Source organism: Eriocheir sinensis, unplaced genomic scaffold (assembly GCF_024679095.1).
Source record: "Eriocheir sinensis breed Jianghai 21 unplaced genomic scaffold, ASM2467909v1 Scaffold373, whole genome shotgun sequence".
In the NCBI taxonomy this organism is placed as follows: domain Eukaryota; kingdom Metazoa; phylum Arthropoda; class Malacostraca; order Decapoda; family Varunidae; genus Eriocheir; species Eriocheir sinensis.
This window is the reverse complement of record NW_026111691.1, coordinates 224468-243657: the sequence shown is the minus strand read 5'-3', so window position 1 is coordinate 243657 and position 19190 is coordinate 224468. Positions and strand designations below refer to the sequence as shown.

Here is a 19190-nt window from a genome sequence, read left to right as displayed (position 1 = left end):
CATATAAAATGGGAGATGGAAAAGTATTAAAGAAAGTTCATGAAGAGAGAGATCTGGGAGTGACAATACAAGATAATCTACAGCCTGAGTCAAGTAAATAGGATATTCGGTGATACGTATAAAATGGTGAGAAACAGGATTAGCATTCCACAACATGGATAAGGATATGATGAAAAAGTTAATAACCACTATGATTAGACCAAAATTGGAATATGCAGAGGTGGTGTGGTCTCCCCATAAGAAGAAACACATACAAAATCTAGAAAAAATACAAAGAATGGCAACAAAAATGTTTCCAGAACTGGAGGGACTGACATATGAAGAAAGATTAAAGGAAATGGACCTTTCCAACACTGGAACAAAGAAGAGAAAGGGGAGACCTAATACAAATTTATAAATTATTGAGCAAAATGGAAGATGTAGATAATGAGCGGTTACTACTTAAAGAAGGAATAAACACCAGGAGGACAGATGTATTTATTAGTAGAATGACAATGAAGTCTTAGCCAGATGGCGAAAAATTCTGAAGAGTCAAGGTCGTGGGCACGAGAGCAAGTGAAAAACTGAGGAAAGGAAGATGCTTGAGAGACATAAAGAAATATAGCTTCCGCAAAGAAATATAGAGGTTTGGAGCAGACTAAGTGAGGATGTAGTATTGGCGAAGAGTGCAAAACTTCAAGGAAAAGTTGGATAAATACAGATACAAAGATGGGACCACACGAGCGTAAGCCTAGGCACCGTAAAGCTATAACTAGGTAAATACACACACACACACACACACACACACACACACACACACACACATTCTCCACCCGCACAAAAACAATTACGCATAACCAATCAAACACAGGAAAGGGCTTTTTTCGTGACTATAATTTCTTGAAGCTAAAATATGACATGTTCTCCTCTCAACACAGTTACGATGTTATGCACGTCCCTAACTCATTGCTCCAAGTGTGAGAAAAAGAAGAAGCGATAAAACTATATAAAGTTTCGCTAAGCCACAAATTCTAGCATGGAATATCTTGTGCAGCATAATACCACTTCCACTCAGTTCTCGGTGCAATGACTAATTTCCATTCCTTCCACATCATTTAAGACTGATTTCGCTAAGAAAAACAAAAATATTCAAGATGTGGCCGGCACTGGCGTAACCACAAGGTGACATATTTGCCAACGCTTTACAGGTTAAAAAATCTGCATACGCTTTGCTTTCGAAACTATCCTCAGGGGGAAAAAATTATGAAGCAGCTCTGCAGATAGAGAAATAATTACAAAGACAAAGATCCAATAACAGAAACTCGTATATAAATTAAAAGACATTCCACAACCACAACACAACTATAAGGCCTTGAACGATATTAGAGTTACCCTTAGTTGTACATTGAAAGCCTTACAAGTACCTACATAAACTGGCCTGTGATACAGACTGGCTCTTCAGCCATCTAATACATCACATATTGCCCAGTGCACTTTGGGATCAGTTGTACCAAAAATACCAAAAATTACTACAACTGCCCTGAAATTGAAGAGGGCTTAACTCTTTCATTGCTAAGCGCTCGCAATGAGACTATCCCCTCAGGCGCGCTCGGGAACCGCAGCGGGGGAAGGGGATCTCTTTTAACTGCTATATCTCAAAAACTATTCATCACAGTTACAAAACAAAAACACCATTGGAAAGAGGAGGCCAAGATCTATAAGTTTCGGTTGTGTAAGCCTCTCCTGCAAACGTACAGGCATGTTCAGTTTTTTTTTTTTGCTGTGAGTGCGACTGGCACTCGCAGTGAGCTTTTAGCACCACCAGCAAGTGACGCTAGTGCTCGCTCTTTTAACCTCTGTATCTCAAAAACTATTCGTCACAGCTAAAAAACAAAAACATCATTGGAAAGAGGAGGCCAAGATCTATACGATTCAGTAATGTAAGCCTCTCCTGCGAAAGTACAGGCACATTCAGGGGGTGTTGCCTGTGAAGACGTACATTTATACGTGCGCGACGGTCAGCCGTAAGGCAACTACTGTAGATCTTTTGATGATGGGGTGCTGGCAGGGCAGTATTGCCAACTGCAAAATTTACAACTATTTGGTCAAAATATCAGTCATGTGATAGGTGAAGCTATGTAAATATGTCATTATATTGGTCAACAACATCCACCAGTTGCTCGTCCGTAGATTTTCCACACTGGGCTGACATGATTTTCCACCAAATTTAGTGAAGAACCCACTCAATTGGCAATCCTGTGTTGTGAGAATTAGTGTTGGAACACTCATACGTGGGAGATTTGAGTGCGGCTGGAGCTCGCAGCGAGCGTTAGCGTCACCAGCAAATACGCCTAACGCTGCTGCTGCTTAGCAATGAAAGGGTTAATGACGGCGTGTAAATATCTGGAGAGATTTAACAAACATCCTCAAAAGGAAGCTAAATATAACTCTCCGAAGGTCCCGATTTATGTGAAACAAAAAAACAAAAACAAAAGCCCTAGGAAAGAGGATATCGGCACATGTGCTACTTCAGAATCCTTTACACAATAAAAACACTACACGATGAAAGCAAAGCAAGCAGATCCTCCAAATAAAACCCAAAATACAAGGCAAGGATTCAGCAAAAAAATACTGTTTTTTGTCAGGAGGAACACCCCAAAAATGTAACTTCCACCAGACAGTAACCCAACACCAGTGACCTGTTACCCAAGTCATGACATATCTAGGGCAGGAAGTGGCCACAGAGAGAAGTGTCCTGAAGGGAATGTGCTCTGCGGGAAGACGTGTGGATGCCTCCTTGAATACCAAAATGTTTCCAGATTTGAATTCTAGAGTATCCAAAGTCATAACCTCACACATGGACCTCAACTGCCTCAGGTCACACCATGTCACGTCAGACTGCTCCCTTGTATTGAAATCTTGTCTAAAGTGTAAAAAAGGATGGCATAATGTTGCACTGTGAGGGCCAAGTGAGTCACACTTTACGGCAGATACCATGAATAAAATTTGGCTGATGGGCTAGGGTCGTCCAAGAGGCCCTTCAAGATGACCTACTGGAGCAATAGGCAACACCTAAAAAAATAAATTAATAAAGAGAGAGAGAGAGAGAGAGAGAGAGAGAGAGAGAGAGAGAGAGAGAGAGAGAGAGAGAGAGAGAGAGAGAGAGAGAGAGAGAGAGAGAGAGAGACTGGTAAAGTCCCATGCTAATATAAATCTAGGACATGAAACATAATACATATATAATAAATGCATCACCTATTCCAATAATTATATGGATTTTCAAAGTAAAGAAACATACTCAAACAATTTAAATTTATCTGCTATAATAATACATTTGCTTACTTTTGAGGTGTCAGAAGTTTCCATTTTTCAAGCAAAATGAGAGCTGAAGAAAGATCATAACACTTGCTTATTTCTCTCATGCGTGGGTACTGCCCTACTGAGCGGGAAACTTCCAGAAGTGCCATACGGACCTGGGCCATCTGTTCAGCACTCAGCTGCACCCATGTGGTGCAGATTTCATTTTTCAAATCAGTGTATGTCATTCTGGAAGTAAAAATTGTGCTGTGAAAATGAGGACTGCAGGTTAGGAAAAGTCTGATAGATCTGCTGTTCACCATGCATGTGCACTGGGGGGAATACACAGCAGGAGGAACTTGAGGAGGTAGGAAGACACCTACCGAAACGGGCACAAGCCACTCCTGGTGAGGTATACATGTATATGGGAAGTGAGGAGGGTGCTGAAGCCCTACAAAGACCCTTCCCATGTCCTCACTAACTGTTTCCCTATTGTCTCATCAACACCAGGGAGTAGTTCAGCATGCTCTCTAAAGACAGATCCTCTCTCTATCCACACTACACTACTTTCACACAACATACCTTTTCCCAAAATTCAAAATACAAAATGGCACACCTTCACCCTGCCTCAGAGTCCCCACCTGGGGGGGGGCACAAATTCCCCCAGGGAGAACTCCCCTTCTGGCTGCTGACTTGTGAGGTGTCTTTATAACTCCTCAAACCTCTTTCTTATCAATTTCTGCAATATTCGCAGTCTTTGTTCTAATTTTCATTCAGTGGAACACCATCTCTCCTCCTCTAAACCTCACCGATACACAGGTCTCTGATCAAGGCTACTGACAGAAATCTCTACTCTGTTCCCTCATACTATCTACATCCTAAATTTCAACCCAAAGCTGGATGTTGCACCTACATGCACAACGACATCACTTGCTCTCGTGCCCACGACCTTGACTCTTCAGAATTTTCCAATATCTGGCTAAGACTTCATTGTCATTCTACTAATAAATACATCTGTGCTGTTTATCTCTCACCTAACTCTACTAACTATGTAAAATTCTTTGACTACTTGAACTCTAAAGTGGAGCACATCTCGACCCACTCTCCCTTCGCTGGAGTGCCTCCTACTGTACTTAAAACCTGTGCCTCCGTGCTGACACCCTGCCTGGTCAAACTCTTTCACCTCTGCCTGTTAACATCTACCTTTCCTTCCTGCTGGAAGTATGCCTTCATACAGCCTGTGCCTAAGAAGGGTGACCGATCCAATCCCTCAATCTACCGCCCTATAGCTTTACTTTCCTGCCTATCTAAAGTTTTTTAATCAATCCTTAACCGGAAGATTCAAAAGCACCTATCCACTTCTGACCTTCTATCTGATCGCCAGTATGGGTTCTGTAAGGGGCGTTCTACTGGTGATCTTCTTGGCTCACTTAACTGACTCTTGGTCATCCTCTCTTAGTCATTTTATTGAAACTTTCTCAGTTGCACTAGACATATCGAAAGCTTTCAGTAGAGTCTGGCACAAGGCTTTGCTTTTTAAACTGCCCTCTTTTGGATTCTATCCCTCTCTCTGTTCCTTTATCTCCAGTTTCCTTTCCGGCTGTTCTATCTATGCTGTGGTAGACAGTCACTGTTCCTCCCCTAAACCTATCAACAGGGCTCTGTCCCATCACCCACTCTTTTCCCGTTATTCATCAATGATCTTCATTCCATAACAAACTGTCCTATCCACTCATACGCTGATGACTCCACTCTGCATTATTCAACTTCTTTTAACAGAAGACCCTCTCACTAGAAATTAGAAGACTCCAGACTGGATGCTGCAGAACGCTTAACCTCAGACCTTGCTATCATTTCCGATTGGGGTAAAAGGAACCTTGTGTCCTTCAATGCCTCAAAAACCCAGTTTCTACACCTATCAACTCGACACAATCTTCCAAACACCTATCCCCTATTCTTCGACAACACTCGGCTGTCACCATCTTCAACACTAAACATCTTCGGTCTATCCTTAGCTCAAAATCTCAATTGGAAACTTCACATCTCCTCTCTTACTAAAATGCCAGCTTCCTCAAGGTTGGCCGTTCTGTATCATCTCTGCTAGTTCTTCTCCCCCACACAGATGCTTTCCATATATAGGGGCATTATCCACCCTCGTATGGAGTATGCATCTCACGTGTAGGAGGGCTCCACTCACACAGCTCTTCTGGACAGAGTGGAGTCTAAGGCTCTTCGTCTCATCAGCTCTCCTCTTAATGATAGCCTTCAACAGTACCCTCTCGAGTTTCGCGATCCTCGTGTTTTGCGGTTAGTCCTAAATTCTTACAATCCCGACTTTCGCGCATTATCACCCTGAGTTTCGCGCTGCTTTGACATGTACGGGTCGCGTCTACTTACCATCGGCGTCACGCACATTACCTTAAAAGGTAGTATCACACTGGATGTTTTCCTCCAAACATTTTGGCTATGGCAAGAGAGAGAGAGAGAGAGAGAGAGAGAGAGAGAGAGAGAGAGAGAGAGAGAGAGAGAGAGAGAGAGAGAGAGAGAGAGAGAGAGACTTATTAACACATTAACCGAGTTTGAACTTCCCGCCGCCTCCTCCCCGTCGCGTTTGGTTCAACTCGGCGCGGCCTCAATACCAAGAGAGCCCCCGACTCGAGAGGAGGTGTATAGCTTCACTCTGATTACGAGCCCCTCTCGTGAAAGATGAGATAGAGAGGATGAAAACAAGGAGAAGGGTGTGGGGAGGGAGGGTCAGAAAGGAGAGTCAGGTCAGGGCTTTGGTGAGGACATGACCTGACTCAGGTTAGGTCTTGTCCATACCTTTCACACACACACACACACACACACACACACACACACACACACACACACACACACAAGGTGAATTGAGAAGGATGTGGGGATGATGGGGCAGAAAGGAGAGTCAGATCAGGGCTTTGGTCAAAACATGACCTGACTCAGGTCAGGTCAGGTCCTGACTTGTCACACACACACACACAAAAGGGGAATGATAATGGTGTGGGGAGGGAGGGGCAGAAAGGAGTCAGATCAGGGCTTTGGTCAGGATATGACCTGACTCGGGTCAAGACATGATTTGACTCTCCCTTCTGCCCCTCCCTCCCCCCACCTTTCTCATTTCCCTTTCTTTTTTTTTCTTTTTTTTTATGTTGCTGCCTATTGCGCCGGTAGGCATCTTCCCGGTGGGGCGTGATGGTCGGCCCAAGGCTTCTTCCAGGTGGGGCCTGGTGGTCGGCCCAGCCCGTTCTGGCGCAGGCGAGTGTTTATAGTGGCGCCATCTTACGTGTATGCCTGTGTCATGATATGACCTGACTCTCCCTTCTGCCCCCCACCTCCCCCCCCCCCACACACCCTTCTAATTTCCCGTAATGTGTGTGACGCCCACCCAGAAAACTTGCCGCCAATGCGGTGGGAAAAAAAAATATATATATATATATATATATATATATATATATATATATATATATATATATATATATATATATATATATATATATATATATATATATATATATACAGGTAACTCTCGATTTACGCGAGTATTGCGTTCTTGATGAGGTCGCGTAAATAAAAAAAACAATGTAAATCAAACAAGAGGTAGGTTTCTGTCGAAAAATAAATACCATATTTTGCGGCGTATAACGCGCACCCCAAACTTTGAAAAAAAAAAGTTCTTAAAATGCTCAGAAATATGTACGGGTTAAAGAACATTGACAATGTACAGTTTTCCGAAATTTATATATTTTACTGTTTGAATTGACAAGTGTCCTTGAGTAAAGCAATGAAAATGGCGGTTGGGCTGGTGTTGTGAAAAATACATCCCCGTACATACTGATGATGCACAGCTTCTGATATCATAATAAGCATATTATTCTCACCATCACTCGTAGGTTATGACAGACAACTAGGCAAGACACAATTCACACGGTTCTGGTGACACGCGGCATGCAGCTGTTTGTTGTGTGGGTGTGGTTGTGTGGTTTTCAAACAATGCAAATGGCGGCCGGGCTGGTGTTGCGAGAAATATCTCCTCGTACATACTGATTATGTACAGCTTCTGAGATCATAATAAGCATATTATACTCACAGTCGCTCGTAGGTTATGACAGACAACTAGGCAAGACACAATTCACGCGGTTCTGGTGACACGCGGCATGCAGCTGTTTGTTGTTTGGGTGTGGTTGTGTGGTTTGTAAACAATGCAAATGGCAGCCGGGCAGGTGTTGCGAGAAATATCTCCTCGTACATACTGATTATGTACAGCTTCTGAGATCATAATAAGCATATTATTCTCACAGTCACTCGTAGGTTATGACAGACAATGCGGCATGCAGCTGTTTGTTGTTTGGGTGTGGTTGTGTGGTTTGTAAACAATGCAAATGGCGGCCGGGCGTGAAATAACTCCTCGTACAAGACTCATGATGTACAGTTTCTGATATCATATTTACCCCATTATTCTCACTAATATTAATAATTAATAATGAACACGGTTATTTTTTTCCAATATGATTTTTTTATGTAGCCTGTACTGCTCCTTAGTCATACAATCGTAAACCACCTGTGACATCAAGATCAAGATATACAAATGGCGCCCGACGGGGAAAACGGGACAACGGCAAGGCATGGGTGATGCTCCACCGATTTATTTTTTTTTTTATAGTAGTTATTAGATCGCCCTGTATTCTATGGTAACATATTATAAGACAGCTATGGACTATGAAGGACCATTAACAATAATAAAGGTAATGTTGTGCTGGAAGCTTCCCCCGGCGACCATAGGCCTCTAGAAGGCTCCCGGAGAAACGAGCAAAGGGGCGGGGAGCAAGGCGAGCCGTCCGCGGCCAGGCGCCAGGCGGGAAGTGTTGCCAACTCGCATATATTTTTGCTACATGTTCTTGTATGATCTGAAATATACTGTAATATTCTAGACTGTACTGTTCTGGATATATATAGGAGAAGAGGGCGAGAGGGGACAGTCCCAGTCATAGTAAGCTAGTGGTAAGTGAAGAGTCAGAGTGAAGTGTACTACTAAGGAAGAATATTAAACTACAGAAGTTGTGCAAAGTGTTTACATATCTCCCTCCCACGGAGTCTCCTGACGGCGACACGGAACCCAAGTAACACGTCCGGCATAACACTGGTGTCAGGAGTGTAGGCATTTGTTTTTCGCCATGGAGACTCGTTCCCAAGCTGCCCAGAGGGACGACATGTTGACTGAACTTTTGGAAGCCTTGAGACTACAGGGGGAGAAACAAGAAAGAGCACAGCAACAACAAGAAAGAGCACTCCAAGAACTCAAGGAACAACAAGAAAGAGCACACCAAGAACTCAAAGAACAACAAGAAAGAGCACAGCAACAACAAGAAAGAGCACAGCAACAACAAGAAGGAACACTCCAAGAACTCAAAGAACAACAAGAAAGAACACTCCAAGAACTCAAAGAACAACAAGAAAGAGCACAGCAACAACAAGAAGGAACACTCCAAGAACTCAAAGAACAGCTAGAAGATCGCTTCACAGGATTACAGCTACAGCTAAAAGCAGTACAAGATGGAAGTGAATCAGTGCGAAGAGAAATGACTGATGTGACCACGAACTTGGGACAACGCCTGATAGAAGTGGAGAAAGAACACACAAATCTTCAACAAGAGATGGAGGTGGTACGGGAGACGACACACAAAGAAATAGTAGAAGTAAGTGACAGAGTGAAGGCCCTTGAAGACTGCTTGGCTGGAAACGGACAGCCAGTGCCTGCAGGGGCTAGTTGTACCCAAGATGCTCCTTCTACGCAAGTCCGGGGTAGTTTGAGCCCTGTTTCGCCTGAGTTTATCCCCGCAAGAAGTTCCGCCAGCCCCATGGGTCTGCTGGGTTCGCCTGTTAGAAAGAAGCCTCAGGAGTTTGATGGAAAGGTCTCCTGGGAGGCTTACCGCGCTCAGTTTGAGCTGTTGGCAGCTCGGAACGGATGGGATGACCAAGAGTGCGCGGTACAGCTGGCCACTAGCCTCAAAGGGGCGGCGCTGGAGGTCCTTGCTCAGCTCGACAATGCGACAAAGGGCAGCTACAGCGGGCTGGCACAGGCGCTGGAGCAACGATATGGGACCAAGCACCAGAACGAGCTCTTCAGGGTTAGGTTCAGAACCCGCAACAGGAGGCGCGGCGAGTCTCTTCAGGAACTCGCTCAGGACCTTGAGAGCATGGCGCACAAGGCATACCCAGGTGCCACCCCTGACCTGCTGACGGTTTTGCTGCGTGATCAATTCATCGATGCCCTGGACAGCCCTCAGCTGAAGATACAAGTGAACCAAGCTAAGCCAACATCAATGCAGGAAGCTCTGGCACGTGCCATGGAGTTTGAGTCCTTTGTTAGGTCTAGCTTGTCAAGCTTCAGGGACGACTCGACTTCTGGCTTTAGGGCACGAAAGGGCGCTGTCAGCGACACAGACAGGTTCCAAGGAACGTGCTGGTACTGCGAGAAGGTTGGGCACAAGGAGAACGAATGCTATAAGAGGAAGAAGGAATATGAAGGTGCCGCTAAGAAGCCCAGGGAAGGACCCAAGTGCTGGACCTGTGGAGAAAAGGGGCACTGGAAGAATGAGTGTCGGAAAAATGTGCCCCCAACGAGGGACCACCACTCGGGAAACTAAGAAGGACTGGTTCACGGGGGCAACGACCAGTCTGTCCTGTACATGCCCCGAAGATATCAGTGTGCAGGAGAACCACCATGACAAGCTGCCAAGTGGAGGGCAAGGTTGACGGAGTGTTGTGGCCTGTGGTCGTCGACACAGGCTCGGAACGCACATTGGTGCGGCCTGACGTGGTGAGTCATCGTCGGCTTCCTAAGACGCCGCATCGACTGTGCGGAGTCACAGGACACTATGCAGAGCTCAGAGGCCCAGTGGACGTGAAGTTTGAGCTCGGAGGAAAGGAAGAGTTCCTCTCTGTGTACGTGGCCGACATGGATGACCCCTGCATCCTAGGTATGGATTATCTTGTCTCCCACAGGTGCGAGCTGGACTTCCGCGCTAAGCAGCTGACTGTAAGAGGAAGGAGGGTGCCACTGACGACTGTGAACAAGGAAGACCTGCCAGTGACGGTCAAGCGCACCACCATTATTCCTCCGAGGTCGGAGATGCTGTTACCCTGTCAAATTACGGGTGCCCCCCCGGCTAGCCTGTGTGTGGTAGAGAGTGGAAGTCGATGCCCGGTAGAAAACGGGGTGATTGTAGGCAGTACTTTGGTAGACCCTGCTGCAGCGGAAGTGCCTGTCGTCGTGGCCAATGTCTCCTTCAGCCCAAAGAAAATAAAACAAGGGACCATGGTGGGGTTGTGCCAAGAGATCGACCAGAAACCAAGAACCTGTGTCTGCAGGAGAACCCTGACGAAGCCCCAGGAGGAGCTGCCTGACTACCTGCGCGACCTGTTTGACAGGAGCTCCAAGTGTCTAGAGGAACCCCAAGTGGAACAGCTCAGGGAGCTTCTCGTGAGAAATGCAGATGTGTTTTCCACAGGAGACCTGGACTTGGGGTGTACGGACCTGGTAGAGCACCACATCGACACAGGTAGCCACCGCCCAGTGAAGCAAGCTCCTCGAAGGATGGCACCAGCCCGTCGCAAGGAGATGGATGAGGTAATGGATGATCTCCGGCAACAGGGGTTAATCGAGCGGTCCAGCAGCCCGTGGGCGTCTGCTGTAGTGCTCGTCAGGAAAAAGGACGGTTCCCTCAGGTGCTGCGTGGACTACCGAGCCCTCAACGATCTCACCATCAAGGATTCATACCCACTCCACGGATCGACGACACGCTCGATGCCTTGGTGGGCTCCAAGTGGTTTTCAACACTGGATATGAAGTCTGGGTATCACCAAGTCAAAATGGCGGAACAGGACAAAGAGAAACCAGCCTTCTCCTACGGTCAAGGCCTGTGGCAGTTTAAGGTCATGCCCTTTGGCCTGTGCAACGCGCCGGCCACGTTTGAGCGGCTGATGGAGAGGGTGCTGGAGGGACTTCACTGGAAGACGGCACTCATCTACCTCGACGACGTGATTGTCTTTGGCCAGACCTTCGAGCAGGAGATGGAAAGGCTATCAGAGGTTTTCGCCCGGTTTAGAGCTGCACACCTTAAGCTCAGCCCGAAGAAATCCTGTCTGTTCCAAGGAGGTCCAATACTTGGGACACATCGTGAGCGAGTCTGGAGTACGCACTGATCCTGAGAAGGTGGCTGCGGTAAGGGACTGGCCGACACCCACCAACGTGAAGGAGCTGCGGAGCTTCCTCGGGTTGTGCTCATACTACCGCAGGTTTGTGAAAGGCTTCGCTACGATTGCTGCACCACTGCACCTCCTGACGAAGAAGGGCGCAAGTTTGAGTGGACAGCGGAAACTCAGGTTGCCTTTGAGAAGCTCAAGGAGGCCCTCATCAGCTCGCCCGTACTCACCTACCCAGACCCCTCTAAGCCTTTTATACTGGATTGTGATGCCAGTGATGAGGGGATTGGTGGAGTGCTATCTCAGGCATGTGCCGACATGGAACGGGTTGTGGCCTACTTCAGCAAGAAGCTCACCCCAGCCGAGAAAAACTATTGCGTGACCCGGAAAGAACTCCTGGCAGTAGTCAAGAGCCTTGACTTTTCCATGCTTACCTGTACGGTGCAACTTTCACCATCCGCACGGATCACGCTGCATTGCGGTGGCTGAAGTCACTGAAAAACCCTGAGGGCCAGCTTGCTCGCTGGATAGGTAAACTAGAGCAGCATCACTACACTATTGTGCACCGATCTGGACTAACACACGGTAACGCGGACAGCAGGCCGGCGCCCATGCCTACCGGAGTGTCAACATTGCCTCCAGAGGAAAGCGTCCAGAATATGTGCCGCCGCACTACAGTGGAACAGACAGCGGAGGTGCCATGGGAAGACTTGGGAAAACTGCAGCGGAGGACCGAGATCTGAGACCAATTATGGAGTGGCTGAGTCAGTCGTCAACGCGACCTGGTGGGAAGTAATCTCGAGAAAGCCCTACCACCAAGAATTACTGGACTCAGTGGGACACTCTTCGGATAGACGACGGGGTGTTGCAGCGACGCTGGGTCTCTCATGATGGTCTTGACCACTACTGGTCCACGGTGTTACCTGTGAAGTCCCGTGAAGGCGTCTTGAAAGAAATGCACGACAGCATCACCAGCGGACACCTAGGGGTAAAGAAGACACTGAGTCGCCTGCGCCAAAGGTTCTACTGGGTTGGCATGAGGAAGGACGTGGAAGAATGGTGTCACGCGTGTGAGGTGTGCTGTGCAAAGAAGGGCCCCAGAAGCGTCACCGTGCCCCACTGCAACTATACCAGGTTGGAGCCCCCATGGAACGGGTGGCAGTGGATATAGCAGGACCATTGCCTCTGACGACGAACGGAAATAGGTACATCTGTGTCACAATGGATTACTTCACCAAGTGGCCGGAAGCCTACGCCATCCCTGACCAGGAAGCCACTACCATCGCCAAGGTTTTGGTGGAGGAGTTCTTCTGTCGCTTTGGTGTGCCTAACGAGCTCCATTCCGACCAGGGAAGGAATTTTGAGTCAACAGTCCTTGCTGAGTGCTGCAAGCTTCTGGGTATCAAGAAGACCCGGACCACCCCTCTGCACCCACAGTCAGATGGAATGGTGGAGAGGTTTAATTGGACGTTGGGCCAGGAGTTGGCCAAGCAGTGCAACAATGATCAGTCTTCATGGGATCAGAAGCTGCCTGCGCTTCTCATGGCCTACAGGTCTGCCGCCCACGAGACTACGGGGTATTCACCGGCAAAGCTGATGTTTGGACGTGAGCTGCGATTGCCGGTGGACCTACTGACAGGAAGGCCTCCTGGGGAAAGCCTTCCAAGGGACGCCTCAGTTTTGCCCGTCAACTAGAGGAACGGCTGGAAGAGGTGCACCATCAAGTCCGAGGTGCCTTGAAGTTCTCCGGGGAGGCCATGAAGCGCGGTTACAATATGAGGGCAAGCCACGTTGACTTCAAGGAAGGAGACCGAGTCTGGCTTTACAACCCGCAGAGGAAGAAAGGACAGTCTCCGAAGTTACAGAGCCCCTGGGAAGGCCCTTACACTGTGCTAGAACGCCTCTCCGACGTGACTTACCGAATCCGGAGAACGGAAAAGACCAAGCCGAAAGTTGTCCACGTCAACCGCCTATGGAGGTACCACGGTCCGGGAAACTACACCTGGAACAACTACAGACACCCAGCAGCCGACGAAAACGCAAGGGACGTCCAGGACCGAGAGGAGGTCGACGACGACGTAGGCCTCCTGGCCCTTTCAGCCGAGGGAGATAACCTCCCGGCTTCGGCAGATGTTCCAGGGACACCCCAAGAAGCGGACGACGACGAGGCGCACCAGGAGACAGACGCGCAGGAGGCAACGAACAGAAGACAGAGACAACGCAGGCGTCCACAGCGATACGACGATTATTATGTTTTTGATTAATTCTCTTATGTTTGTACATAGTTAAGTGTGTGATCGGGACGATCACAATTAAGAGGGGGGGATAGTGTTGTGCTGGAAGCTTCCCCCGGCGACCATAGGCCTCTAGAAGGCTCCCGAAGAAACGAGCAAAGGGGCGGGGAGCAAGGCGAGCCGTCCGCGGCCAGGCGCCAGGCGGGAAGTGTTGCCAACTCGCATATATTTTTGCTACATGTTCTTGTATGATCTGAAATATACTGTAATATTCTAGACTGTACTGTTCTGGATATATATAGGAGAAGAGGGCGAGAGGGGACAGTCCCAGTCATAGTAAGCTAGTGGTAAGTGAAGAGTCAGAGTGAAGTGTACTACTAAGGAAGAATATTAAACTACAGAAGTTGTGCAAAGTGTTTACATATCTCCCTCCCACGGAGTCTCCTGACGGCGACACGGAACCCAAGTAACACGTCCGGCATAACAGTAAGTTTGCCGTTGTTATTGGATAAGACGAAACACAGACCCTTAGAAACACCCCAAAGAAGAATAAAATCATTAAAAATTTGTACATTCGGCGTATAACGCGCAGGGCTAAACTTTCAGGCATTTTTTATGTGAAAAGGTGCGCGTAATACATTCAGTGGAGAGAGAGAGAGAGAGAGAGAGAGAGAGAGAGAGAGAGAGAGAGAGAGAGAGAGAGAGAGAGAGAGAGAATATCCATATCACCGACATATCCAATCAGGCACTCAGTCTCAGCCTCACTCGTCTGAGAAAGAAATGAGGGACAGCATGAGCGCCTGGCTAGTATTGGTACCGGTACCGAGCAGTCTGGTACCGGTACCGTACCGTATACCTGGTACCGTTAGTACTGGTACTGGTACCGTTACCTGCCCATACCTATCGTAGAGTAGCGTGGCAGCGTGAGTACTATATTGTTGTTCAAGTGGCGCGCAGGAAGAACTGAGCTTAGCTGTGTGGCCGCGGCGCCGTGTGAGTCCAGTTGCGTGAGACATATGGTGGCCACTCCATAAAATATCGCGTATAAGTGGAAAAAACGTGTAAATTAAACATTTATTTAGATTTTGGACCCCGCGTTATTTAAAAAACGCGTAAAACAAACTCGCGTAAATCGAGTTACCTGTATATATATATATATATATATATATATATATATATATATATATATATATATATATATATATATATATCTATATATATATATAGATGCCCTGTCAGACCGTGAAGCCTGGCAGCACAGCGCTCTAACCAGTGTGTGTGTGTGTGTGATCACAAGGTAGGAGTAAATTATAATACGTATATATTATTGTACGTGTGTGTACTTATGTTTGCATGTGTGTACATGTTTGTGATTATGTGCATATATGTATGCGTAATGGAAACTAAACTAAATGAGATCATCCAAATAATGTTTGATAATAACTACAATGTATGGAGGAAGGACAGAAATGGTAAAGGAGGTGGAGAAGTGATGATAATGACGAGGAAGGAGGTACAGGTAACTCTCGATTTACGCGAGTGTTGCGTTCTTGACGAGGTCGCGTAATTCAAAAACAATGTAAATCAAACAAGAGGTAGGTTTGTCGAAAAATAAATACCGTAATTTTCGGCGTATAGCGCGCATTTTTTTCACATAAAAAATGCCTGAAAGTTTAGCCCTGCGTGTTATACGCTGAATATACAAATTTTTAATGACTTTTTTCTTCTTTGGGATGTTTTTAAGGGTCTTTTTCGTCTTATCCAATAAAAACAGCAAACTTACCTTTATTATTGTTTATAATCCTTCATAGTCCGTAGCTGTCCTATAATATGTTACTATAGAATACAGGGCAATCTAATAACTACTATACAAAGACTAAATCGGTGGAAGATCGTCCATGCCTTGCTGTTATCCCGTTTTTCCATCGGGCGCCATTTGTATGATCTTGATCTTGATGTCACAGGTGGCTTAAGATTGTATGACTAAGGAGCAGTACAAGCTACATAAAAAATCATATTGGAAAAAAATGTCTATGTGTTCATTATTAATTATTAATATTAGTGAGAATAATGGGGTGAATATGATATCAGAAACTGTACATCATGAGTCTTGTACGAGGAGTTATTTCACGCAATCCCAGCTAGGCCGCCATTTGCATTATTTACAAACCACACAACCACACCCACACAACAAACAGCTGCATGCCGCGTGTCACCAGAACCGAGATATCCACTCGGGCACTCATTCTCAGCCTCTCTCGTGTGAGGAAGAAATGAGGGACACCATGAGGGGCTGGCTAGTATTGGTACCGGTACCGAGCAGTCTGGTACCAGTACCGTACCGTATTGCTGGTACCGTTAGTACCAGTACTGGTACCGGTACCTGCCCACCCCTATTGCTGAGTAGCGTGGCAGCGTAGGTACTGTATTGTTGTTCAAGTGGCGCGCGGGAAGAACTGAACTCAGCTGTGTGGCCGTGTGAGTCCAGTTGCGTGAGACATCTGGTGGCCACTCCATAAAATATCGCGTATAAGTGAATAAAAACGCCTAAATTAAACATTTATTTGGATTTTGGACCCCGCGTTATTTAAAAAACGCGTAAACCAAACTCGCGTAAATCAAGAGTTACCTGTATTAGTGAAAACAGTAATATATGAAGGGGAAAAGCAGAAATAGTGAGTGCAAATCTGGAGAACAAAAACAGAGAAATGATGAAGATAATAGCAACCTATGTACCACCAAGAACTAATTCATGGAGTAGCTAAGGAAAAATATGAGACCATGATTGAATAGATACCATTCAGAATTTGAGTAGACTACTCAAAGTAAACAAAAGAATCTTGTTAGCTGGTGATTTTAACTGTAAGGAGGTAAATTGGGAGATATTTGAAAGTGGAGGTAGCAAAACAGCATTAGGGGAAAGATTTTCAAGATTGACGATGGAAAACTTGATAACGCAATGGGCGAAGGAATACACGAGATTCAGAAGTGACGACGAACCGGCGAGACTGGACCTGGTGTTAACAAAGGGAATGCATTTGATGAATGAATTAAGGTATGGGTGCTCCCTGGGAAAGAGTGATCACGTAATAATTGAGTTGGAAACAGAGGAGGAAGGAAGTGAGGGGGATGAATCATATAAAAGAAACAGGCTAAACTATAGGAAGGCAGACATGGAAAATCTCAGGAAATACTGTGGAGAGCTAGACAGGGAAGAGTTAAAGAGAACAAGGGAGGTCCAAGAGAAGTATGATATTTTCCTGGAGGCACATAAATCAGGAGTTACAAAATTTGTACCAGAATACAAACAAAGAAAAAGGCAAAAAGGACTGGTTCAATGTAAGATGTGTTAAGGCAAAAGAAAAAAAAAGACAAACCATGGAAGAGATTGAAAAGAAATAAAAACGAAAGGAATAAAGATTTTAAGATAGCGAGAAATGCATACATGAAAATTAGGAGAGAAAAAGAAAAGGGATATGAAAAGGATATTGTAAAAAAGTGTAAGGAAGATCATAAACTGCTTTATAGATTCATAAATGGAAAAATCAAACCAAGGGAAACAATAGAAAGATTGAGTGATGGGAATATGATAATCGAAGATCCTAAAGACATGACTGAGCTACTAAACAAAAAGTTCCAGCAAGTTTTTACAAAAGAATCACAATTCTACGAACCACAAGAAAACAAGATAAATGTTCATATGGAAGAAGTCAAAGTAACTAAAGAGGAGATATATAAAATGATGGGAGAGCTGGAAGAGAGGAAAGCAGTAGGAGCGGATGGAGTCTCAGGTTATATATTGAAAGAATGCAGAGATCAGCTGGTTGGACCAGTATATGATATCATTAAATGCTCATTAACAACTAGTAAAGTACCAAAGGAGTGGCGGAGGGCTGAAGTGGTCCCGATATTCAAAAGTGAAAAAAAGGAAAAAAACCTGAATTACAGACCAGTATCATTGACCAGTGTTGTAGTATGTAAAATATGTGAGAAAATGATGAAGAAACAATGGATGAGATTTCTAGAAGAGCATAATATGATCACAAGTAAGCAATATGGCTTCAGAAAAGGGCGCTCATGTGTAACAAACTTACTGAGCTTTTACTCAAGAGTGACAGACATAATACAGGAGAGGGACGGATGGGTTGATTGCATTTACTTGGACCTGAAGAAGGCGTTTGACAAAGTTCCACAGACAAGACTACTATAGAGGCGGTGGCTGAGTGGTAGCGTGCTGGGCCCACATTCACCGCGTGATGGACAACACGGGTTCGAATCCCCACATTACCACCTCAGATTTTTCAGTCACTACCGAGTGGCTTAAAACTACCCACATGCTGTCCTGAAGACCACCCATCAACCCGGACTCAAGAGGAAACCGTCCAAGTGACTCAAGAAGGAGTTCCAGGGGGCAGCATGAGCCAAGAGAAGATGGCGCCACTATAAACACTTGCCTGTGCCATGATGGGCTGGGGCCGACTTCCATCCAGGCCCCTCAAGAGAGCTACTGGTGCTACAGGCGTACACACATAACAAAATAACTAACTAAATAAAAAAAATAAAAAAAATAAATAAAAAAAAAAAAGGAAGCTGGAGAATAAAGGAGCTTTGAAAGGGGAAATGAAGAACTGGATGGAAAGCTACTAAAGAGGAAGAGAGATGAGAACAGTGGTAAAGGACACAAAATCGGAATGGAGAGTTGTAGAGAGTGGAGTGCCTCAAGGATCGGTATTGGCACCTGAACTCTTCCTAATATATGTAAATGATATGCCAGAGAAAGTAAACGGTTATATGAGCCTGTTTGCAGACGATGCAAAACTGCTAAGACATATTAGAAACAGTAAAGACTGAAATTCTGCAAGATGACCTGAACAAGATTTGGAAATGGAGTATAAAATGGGAGATGGAATTCAATGTGAAGAAAAGTCATGTAATGGAAATGGGAAAGAGTGAAGGAGACCAAAATGGACATATAAAATGGGAGATGGAAAAGTATTAAAGAAAGTTCATGAAGAGAGAGATCTGGGAGTGACAATACAAGATAATCAACAGCCCGAGTCATGTAAATAGGATATTCGGTGATACGTATAAAATGGTGAGAAACATAGGATTAGCATTCCACTACATGGATAAGGATATGATGAAAAAGTTAATAACCACTATGATTAGACCAAAATTGGAATATGCAGAGGTGGTGTGGTCTCCCCATAAGAAGAAACACATACAAAAACTAGAAAAATTACAAAGAATGGCAACAAAAATGGTTCCAGAACTGGAGGGACTGACATATGAAGAAAGATTAAAGGAAATGGACCTTTCCAACACTGGAACAAAGAAGAGAAAGGGGAGACCTAATACAAATTTATAAATTATTGAGCAAAATGGAAGATGTAGATAATGAGTTACTACTAAAAGAAGGAATAAACACCAGGAGCACAAGAGGACACAGTAAAAAAT

At 45.5% G+C, this 19190-nt stretch overlaps 1 protein-coding gene across 1 annotated transcript in view; it reads right to left on the bottom strand.

Annotated features, from left to right (window-relative positions):
• Nucleotides 1-19190, bottom strand: part of LOC126991959 (uncharacterized) — a 41250-nt gene that overhangs the window by 14498 nt on the left and 7562 nt on the right. The window contains exon 2 of the mRNA XM_050850624.1: nucleotides 3322-3525. Coding sequence (XP_050706581.1) covers nucleotides 3322-3524 — 203 coding nt within the window. The 5' untranslated portion in view covers nucleotide 3525. The remainder of the gene's footprint in view (nucleotides 1-3321; nucleotides 3526-19190) is intronic.